Here is a 23124-nt window from a genome sequence, read left to right on the forward strand (position 1 = left end):
AAAAAACGGTACCTAGAGCCATCCGATTTTGAATGACGTAATCCTCCTGCGAATGTGGGCATGTGGAAGCGCAAATTTGAAATTTGGAATTTGTTTTATTATCGATTTCATATTTTGTAGAATTTTAACGAATTTTTCATTAACAAACTTAAGGATTTCAAAGCGAGCCATGGCAACGTTGTAAATATATATATATATCTTCAGCGCAGGAGACTGTGTATCGGAAATTCTGAAGATATGATCACTTTAAAATTATTTTGCGGCCACTTTGCGCGTAATTGAAAATCTGTAACCTTTCAGATTTTTTTTCATGTGTTTTGAAATAAATGCTTTTTATTTACATTTCATCTGAAGCACTTCATAACAGTAGAGAGAGTTTACCGCCAACCATTTGGCGAGATTTCTATTAAGAGACCGCTGGCACCTCCCTCTTCTTGAAGTACCGTCCACTTCAATGGCAGCCCTAAAATTTCAGCCTGATGATGGACGACTGAAACATACCGCTTTTGCAAATGATACCCAAACACTTTATGACTTCTGCCATTTGTTAGTGACGTGAAGAGTGGTTAATATTGTCGGGGACTTTTATGTCCACACAAGCCTGAAATGACAGTTTTCCGATGTGTATCTTCATGCTTCACCAAGCAATGGTGATTTTACATTTAAATACATCCAGGCACTCAAGCTTACTGAGTGCTATCCTGATGGTGTTGATTTCATGTTGTACACAGAGAGCCACTGGAACTTGGTGGTGAGTTTTTAATTTCTTCTTTGCTTTTTTATATTTAATGCTTAGTAAAATAGATAAATTAAATATCCGTTGCGTGGTGAAAATTATTGCATGGAAGTGGATATGGAGATTCTTCCTCAACTCAAACTCTGGTTCATTTGCAATCGCTATATGCACTAATTCTAAAAACTATGAACTTTATTCTAAAAAAAAAATAGAGGTAATGAATATTAATTAAATTATCATACCTTCTAGCAAGCCCAATTTTTCTCTGAATCAAAATTTACTTCTTAGCCATGATTCGTTAAATATGATTTAGTACAAAATTATGAATTGTATGTGGATTTAACTAGAGATACAATGATATTTAAGATACCTGCATTGAAAATTGGACGGAGGGAAAAATTTCCATTCAGTGCAGAAAGTTTCAAAATTATTAACTTCTGCTTCAGTTTTACTATTTCATTACACATATTGTTTAATTAGCACAATAACAAGTAGCCAATCGTAGACATAAAAATATCTGCGTGTTTCCAATCTTAGATATAAAGAATAATTTGTAATAATTTTTGCACAAAAATGTTTTCTTATGGAATTTTCTAGAGTCTCTTACGGAGTAGGTGTTGATTTTTAATATGAATTCAAAGAGATCCTTGTGAAACTATCTGGGTTCAACTTTCTAACAAAGATTTCTTCTATTAATGTTATCGTTGTTGAAATATTTAGAAAGCAGTACAATACTACTGTAAATTTTTTCTCTAATATTACGAACTGAAAAGTTAAACATCTGACTGAACTCTAGATAAAAATATAAAAAAAGGTAGTATGATTTCTTTTCCATTAAAATTCTTCTGTTGAAAAGTATTGAAAAAAAAACTGCTTAAATGTTGAAAACTAAATATTATCAATAAAATAATAGCTTTATAGTAAATCAAAATCTCAGATAGAGAGCTAAGACGTACTTGTCTATAATTTATTATCTTAAAAAGAATATTTTGAGAATCCTACCTTGCACTCATGTACATATGAAGGTTCTTGAAGGTCATCTTCTGTTCGATATTATTATTTTGATACGTTTTCTTTAAAGAAAAGAAAACCTTAGATTGGCATAGAATTTTATTAAAAATCTACTCAAATATAAAGCTATCCTTTCGCCTAATTTTAAATCGGCATTCCGTTAAAAATTTTCATACTCTTTCCCAATGGGCTGTATCAGTCATATATCCGAAGAAATAACGTTTATTTTTGGGGAATGGGTAAATGTTATTCATTGTAGCATCGTAATTTGTAGCGTATAATGCATTTTCATAGCAATCATTTAGCACACTTATTTATTAGAACTATTTCATGACTAGTTTATTTCTACAGAATTAGTTTTGAAGCATGTAACAAATATGAAAATTTTAACTGACAAACAGAAAAAATAAAATAAAATAAATAAATAAATAAATAAATAAAGCGAAATACAAGATTTCTCGCCTAGCAAATTTTTTAGTGGATCGTTATGTTGAAATATTCGGCATCTGAATTTTTTGTAGGATTATTGCTCCCTTTTATCTCCGCATAAAAAAGCAATAAATAATTATAATTCGCTTTTATGCACGTATTTGATGTTATACTTCAATATTTTTTTTTAAAATAAAATTTCATACATTTGAAACTGAAATGTTCTTCAACTTTAGAATGTGCGTATATTTGAAACCTAAAGCGCAGCTCTTAGAATTTACTTAAAAAAATACATATATCACAAATTTTACTGGATTTGGAAAAAAGAAAAAAAAAAAAAAAAATAAATTTCAGAGAGATTTGTTATTTAGAGTGTTCTAGCTTTTATGCATGATACTGTTATTGTTATATAGGGATTTTAAAAAAATTATACGGGATTCTAAAGGCTTTACTGAGTTTTAATTTTCAACCTTTTATTTGCATAAGGCATTAAGTTAATAATATTAAAAAAGTAAAACAAGCCACATCTAAATAAAACAAATAAATAATAACAATAAAATAATGACACAAACAAAATAAGTTAGTTAAAGTTAGTTAAAGTAGTTCAAAACATTTCTCATTTATAATAAAATACCAAACAATCAAGTCTGAATTATGAGGGATGAACAATGAGAATAAAACATTAATTAACAAACGGAATTAATGAACCATCGCGTAAAGTCGATTGATTATATTAGAGCGACACTTTTCCATATGTGTTTCAATCCGTCATAAATGTTTGTTTAATCCAAAATAAAAATCCTAATTCTGTATCGCGTTTTTTTCCAGATATGAATTAATTTATTAATCTATTACTTTATTTAATTTCGGATTGTAAAATTAACCTTTTGAAAGGCCATACTATAAATCGTATTCGTGTTTACATGTAGAAGAAAAACAAAATGCCCAGTATCACGTCACCCCGGAAATAAACCTCCTTGCTTATGTGTAACGATATAAACAATCTTTTATCCTTAATAGCTGGCGAAATGCGAATCTAAACAATTATGATGCCTTTAAAACAAAGCGTTCTCAACTTGTTTTGCCACATGCACTCATTTCACCATTGTCAGAAGACCTTTCCCTCCCCTCTTTTCCAAAGCTGGCATTACTTAGGTTTAGATTATATTTTAATGCTGTTCATATTATACATTAAACAATAAAAGGTATAGAGTATGTTGATAAATGCCAAAACTTATGCAAAAATGTTTTTTTATATCCATAAACTAAAGCCAAATGCTTAACAGTTAAATAAAAGGCTGACCGCATTCTCCCTAAAATTACGAAATTTCCTCCTACGAGGGAATAACTTCCGTGTTTTCTCTCTAGACACTTTTTTACGATGTTTCTAGAAACAATGAAATGAAAGTATACATTTTATAGTTTTATTTACTCATATATGAATATCATAAATTTTAATCAGTTAAATAAAATATTAACTATAAAATAAATAAAAACTATAAACTATTACAAAAATCACAAAATTCTGAAAGGTTTCAGATTTTAAATTACGTCCAAAGGGTCGTTTTTTAAACATTTCGTGTGTTACCTTTATTGATTAAATATCATGTTCTTCGCACTTAAACAATAAAATTCAGTTCAACAGCAATATCGCAAAATAATTTTAAATTGAGCGTATCTTTAGAAGCTCCGATACACTGTCTCGCGCGCTGGAGATAGAAATGTTTCTTCTGTACAACGTTGCCGTTGCTCTCTTTGAAATCGTTTAGTTTGTTAATCAAAAATTCGTTCAAGTGTTACAAAATATGAAATTGATAATGAAACAATTTTCAAATTCAAATTAGAGCTTCTTTATGCCCATATTCTATGGAAGATTATGTCATTCAAATTTTGATGGCTCTATGTACCGTTGTTTTATCACAATGCGAGAAACATACATACATTCATGCAGATTCTTCATTATTTAATTTCTTTAAATATAATACAGGGCGATAATTTTTGGTGGCAACAATTTGAAAAGTGAAACAGCACTTACCATGAATCGGCGCAAAATGCAAAAACGAAGTTAATATTCCTTCAGATCAAATTGCCCCTTTGGACTAATTATACTTTAAATAAATTTTAATCAGTTAAGTAAAATATTTACAATTGATAAATAAATGGAAGATTGATTCATATTGAACATGCGATTCTTCAATTTATCATAAACTGTAAACTTTCAAATTTTGTGTTTTGCCTAAAATTTGTTAAATGTTTTTAAATTTTAAATAATTCCTAAACGAAATTTTAAGAGTTTCTTAGAAATATAATGGCACATAACTTTTGACAGTGACTAAAAACGATGTAAACAGTAAAATGTATTTGCTCCAGTGGATCATGATGATAACATAAATTTAGCTTCAGCTCGTTTTTTATTGCGTGATAAGTGTTAGTCCGAAGCGTAGATATTATGGTAAATAAAGCTTGCTGAAATATTTGTAGCATGTACTACTAAATAAGTAATTACTGTAAAACTTCAAATAAGGTTTTGCATAAATATAGGTAAATAGCATATAATTGTATGCATATACATACTTCAATGACTGCATACAAGTAGATTTTAGTGAAGCAATACACAAGTAAAAAGCTCAAATATTAATAAATATATTTGATGATTCTCAAACATGAATTTTAGTCAATAATTTGTAATTGCACGCATGAAATTTAAGGAAGCTTTTAAATCTAAGTTTTCCCTCTTAAGGCGTTAATTAAGAAAATTACTTATAAAAAGGGGGGAAGCATTTATAGGTTTCATTGATATTACATCACTTGGGATCTTACGGTTTTACTCATACCAGTCATTTATGCCTTATCGTGCAGGAAAACTTAATTTACAGAAGCAGATATGTGATTATTACTTAATAATAATTCGTATAAAAATCCTTTAATCTCATCAGAAATAATCAGGCATTTATTTAGCAGGGTACCTCTGCATTTTATTTTAAGTTTTAGTATTCCTTTTAGCTTCTGTATCAACAAATACCTATCTAAAGTCTAAAGGCCCGTCCACACGAGGACGCTCCCGACGTAGTTGACGTAACTTTTTTGACACCGGCGTAAATTCGCAGGACGCAGAAGACATAAAACTGAGTACGCTCCTGTTCAGCTTTTACGCCCGCGACGCTCGCGTATAGTCAATAGCCGACCGAGTTCTTATCACGTGTCATAATCAGAAAACCTTCTTGCTTACCCGTTTCAATATGGCGTCAGAGCCACACAGAGATGAGTTTTTGCTTAGAAATATACTGTATACAGCAATAAAATAATCAGCATTGTTCACGTCATCTTCAGATTTCTCAAACCGTACAAATTAGTATAAATTTAAAATTCTCATTAAAGGGGAAAACTGTATACTTATAAAGCAATTATCCGACCACTATATACATATGCTTCACCTATTTTTAACACCGTAAGTAATAGGAGCCTAAATAAATTACAGTTTCTACGAAATCAAAGTTTCTGCCTTACAAAATTCTCCTTAATTATTATAAATATTGGCTATATCATGTGTAATAAAAAGCTCTATAAATATCCCAATATTAAATATACCAAAAACTAACTTCAGCAATATAATAACTCCTAAAATAAAGCAGTTGACTGTGAAAGAGTATTCAATAAAATACAATTACGAAATTTTGGAGGAAAGTTACAACTTGTGTCATACAGCAATCATTTATTTAAGTTTAATTAAATGACCTTTGCAGTGACTTCTACTTGTTACATTATTTTTCACAAACAATGCTATCACAGACAGCTGAGTGGTCAGCGCCCTGCTTTGTTGGCGGAGGAATGGAAAGGTGGCAAGTTCGAACCTCACCCGTAGACGGTATAACTCAGTTAGCTTTTCTCATTTTGAAACGTGTTTCTTATATTTAATCATGAATCATTATATTCTTATTTTACCTATTATTATTGTTTTTATTTCTTATTTTATTCATTATTATTATTGTTTTTAATTTAGTTTAAAAATGTGCAGTGCAAATAGAAATCCTTATGTAAAAATATATCTGCATCTCTTTATCATAAATCATCTATAAATTCTCTCTTTATTTTTACTTTATTGCATATTTTATCATGCACATAATTTCTCATAAACTGTCCAAAGTTTGAACCTCATTCTAAATTCAAAAATAAATAAAAAGAAAAACAAAAGACCAAGGGACAGCGAGTTAAAAAAATATGAAGTTGGTTTTATTATGTGGTGGATGGTGTATATAAAGATAATTAAGTAATTTAATTCTTTTTATATACTGTATTACAAACCAATTTTATAAATCCTAACTTTCATACGATATAGAATCTGCAAGTCTGTCAAACTGGTCGATACTCATCCTGAAGGAATTAAAAAACAAGTAATATCCCCCCAAAAAAAATTAAGTCAATTCCTACTTAGGTCCACAATGAAAAGTTTAAAAATACAAAAATAAATAAATAAATAAATAAAAATACAAACATAATTTTTTAAAATTAAAAATTAAAAAAATTTTAATATCTGAAAAAGCTGTATTAACATCAAGTGTCATTCACTGCAAGTTTAAAAAATTGTATTTGAACTTGAGTGGATGAATAAAAAGCATTTTATGTACTGAAAATTTGAACAGGATATAGGGAGAGTGTGAGCTAATAGTAGGAATTTAATAATTCCAGATATTCCTTTCGCAAACAAGGCAGTAAAAAAAAAAAAAAAAAATCTCTTTGAACAGGTCGCTCTAAATAAATCTTTCGGACTCATTCTTGCCATTTTTTGCGGTTTTGCCTCTGCTTAATAATTGCACATAATAGTAAAGTTTCAGCTATAAAAAGAATCATCTGATTCGGACAACTTGCCGCAAACATACAGAAGAACAGCGAAGTAACAAGATACAGCTCTGTTGACGCTATATTACAGCGTCACGTGATTTTTGCGCAAAATAATTCTATTGGTTAAACGCACTCTTCGCAAGCGTACTCGTTTGGACGCTTTTACGCTGGTAAAGTAAAAGCGCGTTCGTCAGCTACGTTTCGAGCGTACTCGTGTGAACGGGCCTTAAAGATGTAAAAACGAAACAGGTTTATGTCTTGATTTTATTCTCTGCTTCAAGACACTTAGAACACACATTACCACTTTGAGAGACCATTTTGAGCGCTTTACATTAATTTTGTATTTTGAAAGGGAATTGAATCTTCCTTTTATAGAAAAAAGATATAAATATAAATTGGAAGCAGATAGCAAAATATTATTATTCTATAATTTTTCATACGTTGGTTACTTTGCAGTGGCAATTAGAATTTTTCATGCATTCACCTTTAGATTTCAGGTCCTGTTTCGTCTTTCATTTTACCTAAGAAGGTCAAATCTACATTTTTTTTATACTGCTATTAATTTATATACTTCTGAATATCGTTTGAATTAATCTGAATGTTTCTTTAAGGTTGATCTTATTTTTTTAAAATTTTATTTTATATTATACTACTTGTTAGCGCAAACACTATCGACAAAATCAGCGCTTTTATTTATTTCTTTTCCATATCTGTTGAGGTAAAGTAATTATCTTCTTGTATTTGAATATACATTTATAGTAATGTGAAATTCATATTAAAAATTGACGCAAATATAGAAGAAAATCAGAAAATTGTTCTATAAAAATGTGATCTAATCTGGAGCTATAAAACTGTAAAACTTTAACTAAAGTACAAAATGAAATCAAAATCAATACTGAAATCAAATTATGCATGCAACTATTAAGAAGTACATTAAGAATCTTCGGCGAAATGTAGTCAGAAATTACATTAATAATCTACGGGGCAAAGCACGTTTAGGTGTTGGTTCACGTTAAGAGAAATATACTAAAATTTTAATTGGAAAAGGTTAGGTTAGGTTATTTGAATAAAGCATAGCATAACGGCGACTGTTTGCCTTTCAACTTGGAAGAGGAATAAGTCAACGTAGAATTTAAAAGTGGCGAAAGAGCAACCTTAGATTGACGCAGGTTTTGAATAAAACTCAAAATCTAAAAATTGACTCTAGTCTGAGTTTGCTCTTTTTTCCTTATTTGCTCAACCAAAATCCACCGGAAATTTTTCAGTTTTGCCATAAAAATTAATTAAATTTTAAATGATTTTCAGAATTAAAGTACAGAAAAATTGAATTGAAAACAAAAAAGAATCATGCATACAACGTGTATTCAAAATAGATTCGAAAGAGGAACAAAAGTGGCACTTTTTCGAGGAAATAAGCGTTTAAAATTTACTTCGTAATTTTTAATACAGATATTTTGAGTTTTTATCTATTTTTGCCTTGTCGTGAAGTGAGAACTGAATTAATTGAATGTGAAATACTCAGTCGTCTATGAAAACTTGTTTCTTTTTTGTTTTGTTTGCTTAATTTCTTTTATACATGTTATATTCATAGTCTCATCTTAGTCATACAAGTATTAAAATCTGTACCTTATAGAGCAAATAAAATAGCAATTTGTGAATCCTATCTATAACTATTAATTCTATATAAATATTTACAGTGATAAATTTTGCTCACATTTTGCTCAGAAAGTTCACATTAAGTTTATTGCATAAAGTTTGAATGACAATAATAAACATGCAACAGAAATTTAATAATTGAAATTAATGAAATTTAATTTCCATGAACAAAACACTGCATATCAAAGTAAGCTATAGCTTCAATAAAATTCTAAAAAGTAGTTTTAAGGACTTTAAAATTAATCTGCAAAGTAATTCCATTCACTGATTGTGAGAATCAAGAGTAACAGTGAGAAAAATATCACACCATCAATATCAAAAATACGAAAATTTTACGTTTGGTCCTGTTTTCGAAAACACATCTCACAAGAATGTATAAATGTGGTTGTTAAAAAGATATATGTCACAATAGTAAACATAATATACGAAGAGTTACGATAATTTTTATAAATGCGCATTTTCTCTTCTTAATGAGGAACGCATTTGATATATTTTTTATATTTGAAAAAATCTAATCTTGTTTTTATGTGGATACACTACATTTCATTCTGAAAACATAATAAACGTTAGTAGCGATCTTTACCTCGCTACGATGACCGCTGTTTTAGAGACTGAAAGTCAATTAGAAACACGGATACTCGTCTCAGAGAAGGCTTATATATTACTCCTTTTCAAAGAATTATCTTGGATATAGCTAGAGTAAGAAAGTTGAAAAAAATTAGAAATAAAGTAATTTGTATTAAGAAATCTAAAGACAATTTTTTTTAATGCAAAGCAGTAAATGAAGAACTAAAAATAACAACTAAAATGCACCTGAAAATTGCGCTGCTCATATCATTCTACATCATTTTTAATGTTTAGAATGATGCTATCACTCATTTGCTGGATCATTTATCGCTACACACGTCCATCCCACATTAAATGTTTGCCGAAAGGCGGAAAAACCGGTTTAATACAAAGATCATAAGATCCATCATCTCGCTTATCAAAAGCGTGATAATCTAATAATACTTTCCAGTTTTCTTAATAGCGGATTTTTTTTTTTTTTTTTTTTAAATTACAGAAATGGAATGCAAGTGATAACGAAAGCCTGATTATCAGATTTGAAATTTTTTAAGCTGGAAATTCCACTTACGTTTCTTAAAGACCTACAGAAGTACAAAATTTTTAAAAATCGAGAGATATACATACTTGTAGAATGCAATAGATAAGGGTTTATTAAACTTTTTTCAATCGCGACCCCTTTTTATCACTGAGTTTTTTTTTTTTTTTTGCGGTCACAGATATTAAATATCAAATAAAGATATAAAAATTAATATCCTCTTGTAAATAATTTACTTCTTTGGTAAACAATATACATATAAAAAAAGTAGCTTTAGGATATATTTTAAACAAGCAAAAATTAAAGAAAATTCTAATGAGACAGATGTGTTTGTTTTCTGAGGCATAACAAATTTAACGTTGGTGCGATATTTGACACCTGCTGGATATAAAACACCTTCAACATGTTTCAACGTTTAACGACATTTGGTTTTAATTAGCGGTGAAGTTGAATAAGCAGTTTTATAAAAATGTGTAATGCTGAATGAGAGAAGAACATTTAAAATACCATTTCAGAAATAGTGAGATATCTAGTTCAAACTCCGATCCAGAATTCATCAAGGATTTTTGTAAAAGCTCAAGTTTTATGTTTGAATCGGTAGATAGTTTTACAAATTACTTTTGCACTTTATATAACAGGTAATTAATCTCATTAATATCAATTAATATTATGTATTTAAAAATCTAATCTCATTAATGCCAATTAATGTAATTTCTTTAAAAGACAGAAATGCAGTTTCTTTAAATTGAACTATCGAACTGAATTTTCGTAACCACAAAATTTCGATTTGCGACTCCATTTGGGGTCGCGGCTCATAGTTTAAGAAACTCTGAAATACATAATAATGTAAGCATATGTGCCACATAACGGATTCAACTAGAATCGGCATACATTTCATCTACAAGCCGAATTATGGTAGAGAGATGAGATTTTGTGCTGTACAAACCAAGGAACTTACAAGTGAAATGAGAGATTTAGCAAGCTATTGGAACAATTATAAAATTGCCTCATATACAATTTTGACTAAAACTGTCTAAATATAAAACAAAAGCGATTAAAAAATGCTAAGAAAATATTATCTAAACAAAAAACATAATTCTGAAAAGTTGACCAAATGTTCAACAAACACAGCCCCTTGCCAAAAACCTTAAAAAATCAAGAATTATTTTCCAGAATCTCCATCATCTATGTATATCTTTTCCAGAGAAATGTCCTTTTTCAAAACTCTTTTAGTCACAAGAACGTATCTCAAGATGATGTATTAATATTTTTGTTAACATCATATTGGTCAATTTTATTTAAGCGTATTATAAATACGTAATACGCTGAACTGCAACAATTTTTAGATGTAACACCGCTGAGTACTGGGAATTTTATCCGAGGCCAACGAGCTGGCTGCATGTTTGGATTTCGTTGTTTTCCCTGTACAGACATTATGTATTTTTGGAAGCAGGCAAGATGAAAAATTAGCAAAGATATCGCCAGGGATCGAGCCGCCGAGCTCTCATTTACGCGCTGAGCATGCAGACCACTACACCACGAGCGCTCGCTAAGAAGGCGGGAGAAATACCTTTATATACTCCCCCTTTTAAAGGGCGACTGAGGTTTTTAGGGGACCCAATCGCCAAATCCTGGGTGAGGAGAATCATCATCTAACACCCTTTTATTTCGGGCGCCAGTGTAGAGACATTAGGTATTTTTAAAAGCAGGCAAGATGAAAAATTAGCAAAGACTTCACCGGGAATCGGACCGCGGACCTCTCAATTACGCGCTGAGCATGCAGACCACTACACCACGAAGGCTCGCTAAGAAGGCGGGAGAAATACCTTATATCCCCATGCGTTATATAAATACGAGCCAGTTCCATTAGAACAGTCTTTCACAAAGGCATCGCTTTCTCGAGAGAGACAGACGTCAAGTGATTTGCTATATTCTTCTAATCTAATCATATCTTCAAAATATGGAAGTATTGTGTCTACATATAAATAGTTATAAATGCACTGAAATTTCTGCAAAAGTTTGCAATTAATGCATCGATTAATTTGTGTAATTACAATTTTGCTTCAAATGCGAGTAAAATCAATTAAATGGATTAAAATTTTGAAACTTCTGGTTCACCTTTGTTTTACAGAGGAATGGTGCAATAAATCTCGTATTATTACTCTATAATTAACATTTTGTAACACATTTGCATGCATCAGAGAACGTTTTCAGCTTGAGGATTTAAAACTTATGTACGCCTTCGACTCAAGGGAAATTAGAAGAAATTTCAATCCATTTATTTAACTAACAGTATGATAGTAACTTACTAATTTAACTAACAATATGACTCTAATAACAGTATGGTATGTTCTAGTTCAGTATGAAAGTTATCAAATTCCATTATCATATAATTTATTTATAATTGTCATCTAATCAAATCTGTATAAAGTCTGGATGTTTATAAATACCTAGTGACTTGGTGGTGTTTGAAGTACAGTACAACTCCAATTATCCGAACTCCGTCTATCCGAATCGCTGATTATCCGAATCGCTTTCAGAATTTAAGAAAAAAATTAGAACGAAAACGTAGTGTTTAACAATCAACGATTTCAGACTTTAAAAGGAGCAAACCTACACTTTTAAACTTTGTGGCCCTGCTTGAAACGAAGATCAAAGCAATAAACAAAAAATTTAGAAGATACCTTTTTTAAGTGGTTTTTCCCAATTTCGGGTCCGATTTTTTGTGAAAAAGCTAAGGTCTTAGCTCAGAAACTTGGTTGTTCATCCTGTAAAGCAAGTAACGGCTGGCTAAGAAACTTTAAGTGCAGGTACGATGTATGTCAAACAGCTTACTTTGACCGAGATAGTCAGCAAGTAATGACTTTCAGCACTTTTAAGTTCAGTATGCTATATAGCATGTACCCAAAAGCGTTTCCTTTTCATTTTAATTAATTAAAAACCTTTTTTGCTTTAAAAATAGTTTTTTCTCCCATTTTCAACATACAGTAATTAATTAAAATGTACATAGACCCTTTCTTCGGAAAAAATCCAATTATCTGAATTTTTGATTATCGGAATAGGGTCCTGTACCAATTGATTCGGATAATTGTCCTTAAAGTCCATCGAATCGAAAGTCCCTTTAGTTAGGTTGCAGGAGAAGATCAGCACAAGCCCTTTGGATTTTGTCTCAGAGGTTTTCTTGGTAGAGATTACGATAGAGTCGATAGAAAATGATTACGATTACGATAGATAAATGATTAGAGATTACGATAGAAAATGTTCACTGTCATCATGGCCATCAAGCTCGTTGCCAAGGGTAGGTGCTTTTTCATTTACTCTTGACCATTATAAACTCGTGGAGCTGATCTGATTCAGACCAGGTCCACATGGTCCTGATTCAGAATGATAATTAACAAAAAAATGCAGCGGTTTTAATAGAATGGAATAAATTAAAAATAAATCCTATAATAAATTAAAAATTCCTTATCCTACTTGGCGCTATGATTTGAGTACTTGTCAAAATAATAAGAAAATAAATACAAACTTTCTCGACTTATTTGATTTCTTATAGCCTGTAATGAAATGAAGACATGTTAAATGTTTATGAACTAAACAGCAGGCATTGCCATTATTCTAGTCATAATTTTGAGAAAGTTATTCAGAATTTTTTCACTTATATCTGACCTTGGTTTTATGGTAATTACATGCATTATTTCCAGATGTTCTTTGAGAGTGTAGTAAAGAGTTTCTCTCTAGCTCCGAATGAACAGGAAATTCTGCTGAAAAGAATAGTTTATTTGTGGGTATTTAAGATACTTCCAAGTGAAATTTTTATTGAAAACTAGCAGCTTCGCTGCCAGCCTTCGTCTGGCTTTTAAATATACCAGAAAAATGGCTGAAGGGAACACCAAACGTTAAATTAAAAAAACTGCGTAGAATTTTACTCTGCAGAACAACTTCATAAAAAAGTTATTACGTATAACAAAATTACAATGAAATTAGCAATATCCCTTAATACAAATATTAATTATCCTAATATATAAATTAACCAACTTCCCTTTGCAAAATCTTAAGAATTCAAATGGTATAAAGGAGGTTAAGAACTTTGTTTCCTAAAAAAATCATTCAAAACTTTTCAATATCTTACAAATAGTGAAATAAGCAAAAAATAACATGAAAGAAACTCAAAAAAAAAAAAAACAAATTCCGCGCAGAATTTTAATTTGCAGAACAACTTTATCAAAAAAATCAATGAAAATGTATTATATATATAAAAAAATGACAATGAAATATGCCAATCTCTTAAAAACAATGACATAAGAAATACGATGAAAAATTGTTGCCAAACACATATTTCTAAAAGAATGAAACTATTCAAAATTATGTGATTTCATCAAACATCTCTCAACAACAATAAGAAAGGAAAATTGTTGCCAAAATCACATTTTTAAAGATGTGAGATGTGAGATGTGAGAGGTGTACTCGGAAGCTTCATTTAAAAAATATTTTAAAAATACAAAATATTATCATTTTTCCAAAATTCTTTTTGTAAAAGCAGTCGCAAGGATGAAAGTTTAACGTGTCCAAAAATCAAAGAAAAATAAACTTTTTTTAGAAAAAATCGCGTTGAAAAGATGTTAAGTTCACTTTGTTAAATAAATTCGTATTTAATCGATTTATTGAAATACGAAATTTATTTTAAGTTCGTAAAATAGCTAAGTGCCTACGTTTCATCACGATGTGAAAATGGAGTGAGTAGAGTAAAATCTCGCTTTCCTATAGCCCAGTGCTTCTTAACCTTTTTGGCACAATGAACCACTTTAAAAATTTTAAATATGTCACGGACCCCTTTGTGAAAAAAAATTCATTTATTACAAAATATATTCTGTTTTATTATTTAATTATTTTAATATTTTTATTTCAATAGTATAAAAATTTGAAGAAATTAAAATTTTTAATGTGAGGGCTGTTGCCGCTTTTCCTTGATTAACATATTGAATTGAGGGGTGGTTTTCGATAAAGCAACGCGCATATCATGTTCGACATTCAGTCTGTTTCGATGTTTTGGTTTTTTTGTGACAAGGGTGGAAAATCCCGCTTCGCAAAGATATACTGTAGCAAACGGAATAATGGCTGCCGTAGTTCGTTTTACAAGCAATGGGTATGCTTCTCTTAAAGAAGACCAAAACTCTCCAAGAGGTTTTGAATCGAAATCCATTTTTAACAAGGACTTTGTTTTCAAATCAATCAGCTGATCTTTGGCAAGGTTCATGTCATCGATACAGTCAATATCACAAAGAAAAGAATTACGAACCCACAACTCATCTTTTACATTTATTCCATCCGAATTGAAATATTTTTCAAAGGAAACTTGAAGTACTTCCAGGTGTTCACAGATTTCATTTTTCAAGTTATTCAATAACAAACTATCTTTCCGAGATCCATTTTCAAAAAGCACTTCTTCCAACATTTGAAAGTTTGCATATATCCCATTTTGAATTCTAATTTTCCAAAGTGATATTTTCAATAAAAATGCCTGTAGTTTCTCAGTGGCATCCATATTTGTTGTATCAGGCCCTTGAATTGAAAGACATATATCGTTCATGTGGTTAAAAATGTCTGCCAGGTAAGCCAATTTACATATAAAATCTTTTTTCTTGAAATATTCGAAGAGTGAGTTATCGTTTTCTTCTAAAAAAAGTGATACTTCTGTCTTCAACGTGAAACTTCGTTTCAAAACCTGCCCTCGTGACAGCCAGCGCACTTCCGTGTGGTACAGAAGTACCTCATGTTCTGCGTTCATTACAGTGTTTTAAAAAGACGATGATTAAGAGCTCTACTTCTAATAAAATTCACAGGTTTAATAACTATTGACAATACTTCTTTTAAGCTGGTTGGAAGAGTTTTTGTAGCCAGTGCATGTCTATGTAAAAAACAATGTGTAACAATAACATTAGGAGCATCTCTTTTTACCAAATGGGCAAAACCAGATTTATTGCCAAGCATCGCAGGTGCTCCATCCGTACAAAGTGAATGAAGTTTTTGTTTCCAGTCGAAGTCGTGTTTGGAAAAGAAAACATTTAAAATCGCTAAAACATCAACTGCCTTTGTAGTTTGCAAAAGAGGCTCACAAAATAAGAATTCTTCTTTGATAGTATCAGCAGACTATCAAAGAAGACACATAACGAACAAAAACAAGAAGTTGACTACAATTCGAGATGTCTGTAGTTTCATCCAGTTGCATACTAAAGGGAAATAGCGATGCTTTCAATTCATCGATGATCTGTTTCAAGATATTGCAAGAAATTTTAACTATTCTTGATGTATCACATCCTTGGACAATGGAATAGCCTCAAGATTTTTCTCTGTTCCAGTCCACAAACTAATTCAACCATTTCCAGCGCACATGGCTTAATTAATGTCTCTCCAATAGTATGCGGTTTCTTACTTTTGGCAATACGATATGCAACTCTGAAAGATGACTCAACCAAAGGTTTTTGTGAAATACCAAATCCAAGTTTGGTTAATGTTCCAGATTTCGAAAACTGGGTTTTCTTCTTTGTAAAAAATTCTAGATCTTTAGATGCATTTTCAGGATGAAGAGATTTGAGATGCTCTATCAATTTTGCCGGTTTCATACTGGCGTTTGCCAAAACTTTTCCACACAGAAAGCATTGTGGCTTTTCAACACCGTCCGATTCCTTCATGCAGCAGAATCCATATTTTACATAATTTTCGTCATACTTCTTTTTTTTGGACATTTTGGGCTACAAAAAAAAAAATCAAATAATCAAATGAAACATTAAGAACAAACATTAAGACACACACACACAAACAAAAAAAAAAAAAAAAAAGAAAGAAACACTTGAAAAAAAAAAACTTTAATTACAACATATGAAAAAGTAAAACAAATATTTTGTTTCAAAAATTTGCAAGAACTTTGCGGAACTGATTTTAACTTCTCTTTATTTCCAAGGGAAGTAAAATTCAAAGGCTACTTTGTGTTTCTAAAAATTTCAAATTTTATACGGTTTGCGAATGTTTTTTTCCTCGTATTGTGGAGGTCTCTATTATTGGGAAATGGCAGACAGACGGCTTACAGAGGTTGCCGTCACAAAAAAAGTTTTTTTTTAAATATTGATGCAAACATTTTAAAAATTAGGAGCAGTCGCCGGACCCCCAAAATATGACACATGGACCCCCAGGGGGTCCATGAACCACAGGTTAAGAAACAATGCTATAGCCCATTATGTCTCAAAATGACGCGATTTCGTCACAAAACATAAAATAAAAAAAGTTCTATAATTCGAATTTCGAAAAAATCGCTTCGGAGTGCACTGGCTCTTATTTAGATGCACCTATATACCAAATTTCGTAGCCGTGGGTCTATTAGCTTACGCTCAGCGCGAACGAAAGACATACACACTGACAGACTCTTTCTTTAATTATATGTAGAGATGACTTATTTATTTTAATATTTAATAATTTTGCCTAAAATCCTTTGTGTTCAAAATTAAGTAATTTCATAATAAATACATGACATAATAAACTATGTTTAGTTCAAGAGATCAATTCCTAAATAATTTATATTTTATAGAAGAATAGCGAGCAAACCACACCTAGACGTTTAAGTTTCAAAAGTAACTAAGTGGCTTCGTAGCAGCTGATAGTGCGATGCCTAACTTTAATAAGCTAATTTTGGTTTATAAATGAGACGTGCCGGCCGAACCTAATTCAAGTATTAAACTAAGTAATTTATGCAGATGAAGTTTTGTATGTGTATGGTAGAAGAGGCATGGCTAAAAGTATCTGACTGCCATTAATTATGAAACTTTTGTAGAAATTTTCCATCTTTCATTACTTTCCTGTGAAACAGGCATCGAAAAGAATATATGTAGATACATCATACTAATTACTTTATTTGCCTTAAATTTCTATAAATCAATGGTTTCATGACGTCGATATAAAAAGAACTATTTTTCTATAAGAAACATCGCTCGCTGGTCGACATACCTGGTCAAAATGGACATGAAATCTATATTATCAAAATCTGCGTGCATCTGTCTATTTGTTTGTGACACCATCTCCTCCGGTTTCGAGAGTTTCGAGAGAGGTACGGCTTAATTTCAGAAATTCGTGGGAAGCCATTTCGACCATTCTCATTTTCGTATGATTTTAATCAGCGGAGATATTAATTAAAAGTTCTGTAAACGCTAATTTTCCCAGTCATTGTTCTGACTGGCAAGCTGGAGATAAAAGTCTGCTTTATTTCGAAAAAATGTTGCCACTGCTCGCTTTCAAATTATAGAGTTTGTTAATAAAAACTTGTTTTACAAAATATGAAATAAAAATAGCATTAAATATATTAAACGGATTCCAAAAATTCGTGGGAAACCATTTCAATCATTCTCATCTTCGTACGACTTTAAAGGGACGATAAAAATAGCTAAAAATCAATCAAAATATTGAATTTGATTTTTTATTCTCGTAAAATTCCATATAAGTAACTATGTATGCAAAAAACCGAATTCAAATATTCTAATTTTTAAAGAAGTTGCAAGCATTTAAAATGTATAAACAATGCCCTTTAAATTTTGGAGAAAATTTTAAAAAAATGTATTTCAATAGTTATAATTTATATATTTGCTCAAAAGAAGTGTTTATTTCTTCTTTTTTTTTTTTTTTTTTTTTTTTTAAAAGGCTAGAAATGTCAGGTTTGACAATTATTAGTGAATTTAACTTGGTTATGTAAATGCTATACGCGTAGAGCATGGGGAAATTCGTTTTCCCTATTCTTTGCAAAAATGCGGGATCAACGTCGCTTGAACTAAAGCAAAAAGAGAAGTTTACCTGCTTGGAAAAAAATAGAAATAGTAAAAAATGTTGTAAAGCATTAAAAAATAATGTAAATGTGACAAATGAAGTTAAAACATGTGGTGCGGGTGAATTTAAAAAGTTTCATTGGATATAATGCATATATTATTTCTCCCTATAACTTTGAATCGCATACCAATTTGAGATGTTTATATTTGTCATATTTAATATTATTAGATTAAAAATAGTTAAATGATACGAAAATGTTATCTAGTGTTCATAAAGTCATATTTAAAGTTAATTTGCTGTTTCTCATGACCATGTAAGTTTGAAGCAAAACTTTAAATTCGGTTTTCACAAACAAATATTTTGGCAGTTCTCATGTTTTGAAAATGCTCCATGCTACTCATTTTTAGTTCAAAATGAATGATATTTGGAAGAAACTATCTTGTTATATGTTGCAGTAACTGTGTATGCATTTTTGGATAGGAGGTTATTAAGAAGTTGTGATAATGTTTAACAAAAGGTGATATTTTTCCGAAAACTGGGTTTATGTTCCCAAAATTCCTTTTTAAAAAATTTTGAGTTTAATAATGGATACACAAAATATTTTGTTAATTCTTTATAATTAACTAAAAGGAAAAATTAAAAAAAAAATATTGAAAGTTAGAGCGCAAGGAGCATTTTTAATGCTTAATTAAAATAATTAATTATTTGTTTTAAAAATCTTTAATTTAAAATAAATTGAAATTTTGAACATATATTTTATAAACTGATGTTATAATATGTATATATTTTATAAACTGATGTTATAATATGTATATATTTTATAAACTGATGTTATAATATGTATATGTGTAAAATGTCTTGTTGAAAACACAAAAACTTAGAAAACTAATTTTTAAAGTCCACCGTCCCCTTAATCAGCCGAGATAACAACTAAAAATTCTGAAAACGCTAATATTCAGACTTATTTTTCCAAGTGGCAACAGTTTCGCGCGCTGGAGATAAAAATCTGGTTTATTTCGAAAAGTTTTGCCTCCGTTCTCTTTCAGAACATAGAGTTTGTTGATAAAAAATTTGTAAGTTTTACAAAATGTGAAGTAAAAATAGCTTTAGCAAATATTAAATATATTATTATTATATAAGGTTACATTCTGACGTTGAAGAAAGCATGCGACTGTATGTGACGTCATTGTATGTCGAAAATTTTCCGTTAATGTCAGAATTTTAGAGATTTGAGAAAGTTTGCTGCCGCTGGCAACTTAACTTAATTTCAAATTAAGATAACTGATACGGTATGCTATTGCCACGTTAATTCCTTTATTGTTATTGAGAAAAAGTTGTTATATTACATTAAATTTAAATCATAACGTCTACGTATATGTATTAACCTGAAGTGTCCAAAGTTTTTGCTTCCTGATTTGGCAACAAAGGTGCTACTTCGGAAGACGGTTGCACGGATTTTTGCCGATTTACGTTGGCGCGGTTTTTACAATCGTCAGCCATCTTGAAAAACTCAGTTTTTACGTTTTTTAAGCATAGCAGTGCATTCGAAACTTAAAAAAAATATCGTTAAAAATAATGGATTAGTTTTTTGTTGAAAACTTCGTTTTTTAAGATGGCAGGCAAATGTAAATAAATACATTTACTACGAGTATAAAATACTAAAGTAAGGTTAAATTATTGCTTTCATATAGCAAAGAAATAGAATAAACACACTGCTATAAAAACATTGCGTCAACGTTTAATTGGATTAAAATATTACTTTTAATTTCTATAAATTTAATATTAAAATTTAAAATAAATTTCCTCTGACGCTATTAACAATTTATAAATAAATCTTTGATTAGGAAAGACAGGTTGGCCAAAATAAGGTCTCAAAGGGGACAGTTTTTTTATTCCGATACCAATAATTCTCGGTATTTACCGATAACAACATTCATCTTTGAAAGAGACATATCCGTTCACTATGACAAGTAAGGAATTCGAAGAGATGAATAATAAAATTTTAAAATGGCTTGGTAATGCACAAATATTCAGTAACCAATCAGGGAGCTGGTTACACCACGCATAGAATTAAAATTATTTAAATAATCATACATAATAAAATAACTTTTCTAAAGAAATGCAAAATTAAATTGTATTTTAATATTCAACAACCATAAATAATGTTTAAAACATTAGATTAAATTTATAGATATTAAGGCCAATTACTTTTAAAGTAAAGGGACGTTATTGATTACATCATCCACAACATAAAATTATATAAAATGTCATAAACAATAAAATTTTTATCTCAAATAAAAATGCAAAATTAAATTTAATTTTAATATTTAGAAGCTATAAATAATATTTAAAACACAGAATTTATGCATAATAAAACGCATTATTTTTTAAATAAAATGACAACAAAGTATCGGTTATCATAAATAACTCGTCCAGCAATAGAATACCATAAGTCGTATCGCTCGCCAAAAAAAATCGCCAAAATCCGTGCAAACGTCTACCAAAGTAGCGCCGCAACAAAAATGTTATTTACAAATTGGATGCTGTTTGAAAGAATGAACTGATTTCATTTATACTGAAATGTTTTCATACATTTTCTTCCCAGGTGTGCATAGAATATATAAGATTTGCTTCGGTCGCAGTCCGCTCGTTTGGCGGATTTGACAGCTAGTTAACAATTAAATTTTAAGAACCCAAATCTGAACCCCTCCCCATGAAAGTATCGGCTTCTGCGTTTATATAGGAATCCTAGCACTTGCGCAATGAATTGAATTTTCCCTATGTGGCTGGAAATCAAACTGGATTTATTAAATTATGGCGAAGTATTTTAGGGTTATCTACCTGCGTAAAGATATGCTTTGTGAAGAACCTTCTAAGAGAAATTATTGTTGCTCAGTTGTTTCTATTTAACTAGTGTTCAGGTATGTGGGTAAAAAGCCCAATTCGTCAGAATTAGAAACCTGATCGAACTACCAGAACTAGGTCTTATACGCTTAATTTGGAAGTCTAATTGAATCGTGTGTGATGGAGTTTGAATAGAAATGTGTGTAACGAATTAATTCAAAGTGTGTCTTATTTAATAATGAGGGCATTTCAAATGAATCAAGTGTGTGCTGGTTAGTAATCAAAACATGTCTTGCAAAATTTTCTAAATCCTCTCAACAAATCTGGAAATTCTGTGCATTTTCTTAGTGAAATGCTACAGAAATTTTACAGTAAACACTTTTTTACGACTCATTAAAATGAATTTATGTTTACGACTCAGTTGAAGAGGTGCTTTCATTTATAATGCAACTGGTACCATTTATTCAGGATTTTATTTTTATTACACAGACCTTTATTTTTATTCTGCCAGTTTTTGTATCAAATAGGAGAGATGCTGTGATTCCGTTACCTCCGGCATTTGAGAAAGTTTGCGCATTTAAAATTTTAAAACCTTTTTACGTGAGGGATTGAATTAACGCACCTGGAAATGGCTCTGAAATTACAAATATAAAACTTCTTTTGTCAATAATCATAAATATAATGCGTATTTGTCCACCATATCATGAATAAGTAAAAAAAAAAAAAAAGCATTCGAATTAAAGCTTGTCTTCTAATTCAAGCCCTTTAAATGCAGTTTTAAAGGTATCTTAATTAGTACATTAATGAAATCAAGCTCGAATGATTATGGCAGAAATAAATTAAAAAAAAATATATGAAAGCTTTTAGACTTTATATTTACGCCCAAAGGGGCGTTTTTTAAACGTTTCGTGTATTATATTTATTTATTAAATAAGTTCAATAGTCATCAAGATGGATAATAAAATATTTCAGAATTAAAGGAGTAAAATTTAGATTGTATCTTAAATGCATTTTATGAAATATTTTTAGGTAAAAATATTTTTATTTCATTTAAGTAGTTTTATATTGACACACCTTTTTTTTTTTTTTTTTTTTTTTTTTTTTTGGTTAAAATGACACTCAAAAGTGAGAATTTAAATGCATGAAAATATAATTAATGGCAACAATCAAATGGGTTTTGCGATTCTTCTTAATGCCTTTTGAAAATAATGTATCTTTAAGCAGCTTTAAATAAATTTTTATTACATTGATTTCATGTATGAGTATATCATTTTTAAAGTAAAATCCTCTGGTACTTTTATGTGTCTAAATGATTATTACAAAGTATACAAGGGCTATTCATCCTTTTATTTAATGGTTAGGTTATTTAATAACGGCAAAGCTTCGAGGGCTATCTGCCTAAGGGGAGGGATGCCTTCGTGGAGGACTTTCTAAGGGAAACTGACTCGTATACACGTTACACATGGGGAAAACCACGAAAACACCCATGCAGTCAGCCCGTTCGCGGGATTCGAACTTCTGACCGAACTAGCAGTGTTCAGCGACTTTACTGCTCGGCCGCTGGTGGGCCTTTTATTTAATGGAAATATTCGGAAAACTAGATAAAAATTGTATCTGTTTTTGAGTGGGGGATGAGGCTTCTAAACAGAGTCGACGCCAGAGCCGGTGTAATCAATGCGACAGCACCGGGCGGCAGGATTAA

At 30.4% G+C, this 23124-nt stretch overlaps 1 protein-coding gene across 2 annotated transcripts in view; it reads left to right on the top strand.

Annotated features, from left to right (window-relative positions):
* The first annotated feature begins 496 nt into the window (after positions 1–496).
* Positions 497–23124, top strand: part of LOC118198281 (protein Wnt-2b-A-like) — a 55232-nt gene continuing 32604 nt past the window's right edge. For both annotated transcript variants that reach the window (XM_035369917.2, XM_035369918.2), the window contains exon 1: positions 497–751. In XM_035369917.2, the coding sequence (XP_035225808.1) occupies positions 621–751 (131 nt within the window). In that variant the 5' untranslated portion in view covers positions 497–620. The remainder of the gene's footprint in view (positions 752–23124) is intronic.

Source organism: Stegodyphus dumicola, chromosome 1 (assembly GCF_044657685.1).
Source record: "Stegodyphus dumicola isolate Sdum_Otavi_A_Nest chromosome 1, ASM4465768v1".
NCBI classification, from domain to species: domain Eukaryota; kingdom Metazoa; phylum Arthropoda; class Arachnida; order Araneae; family Eresidae; genus Stegodyphus; species Stegodyphus dumicola.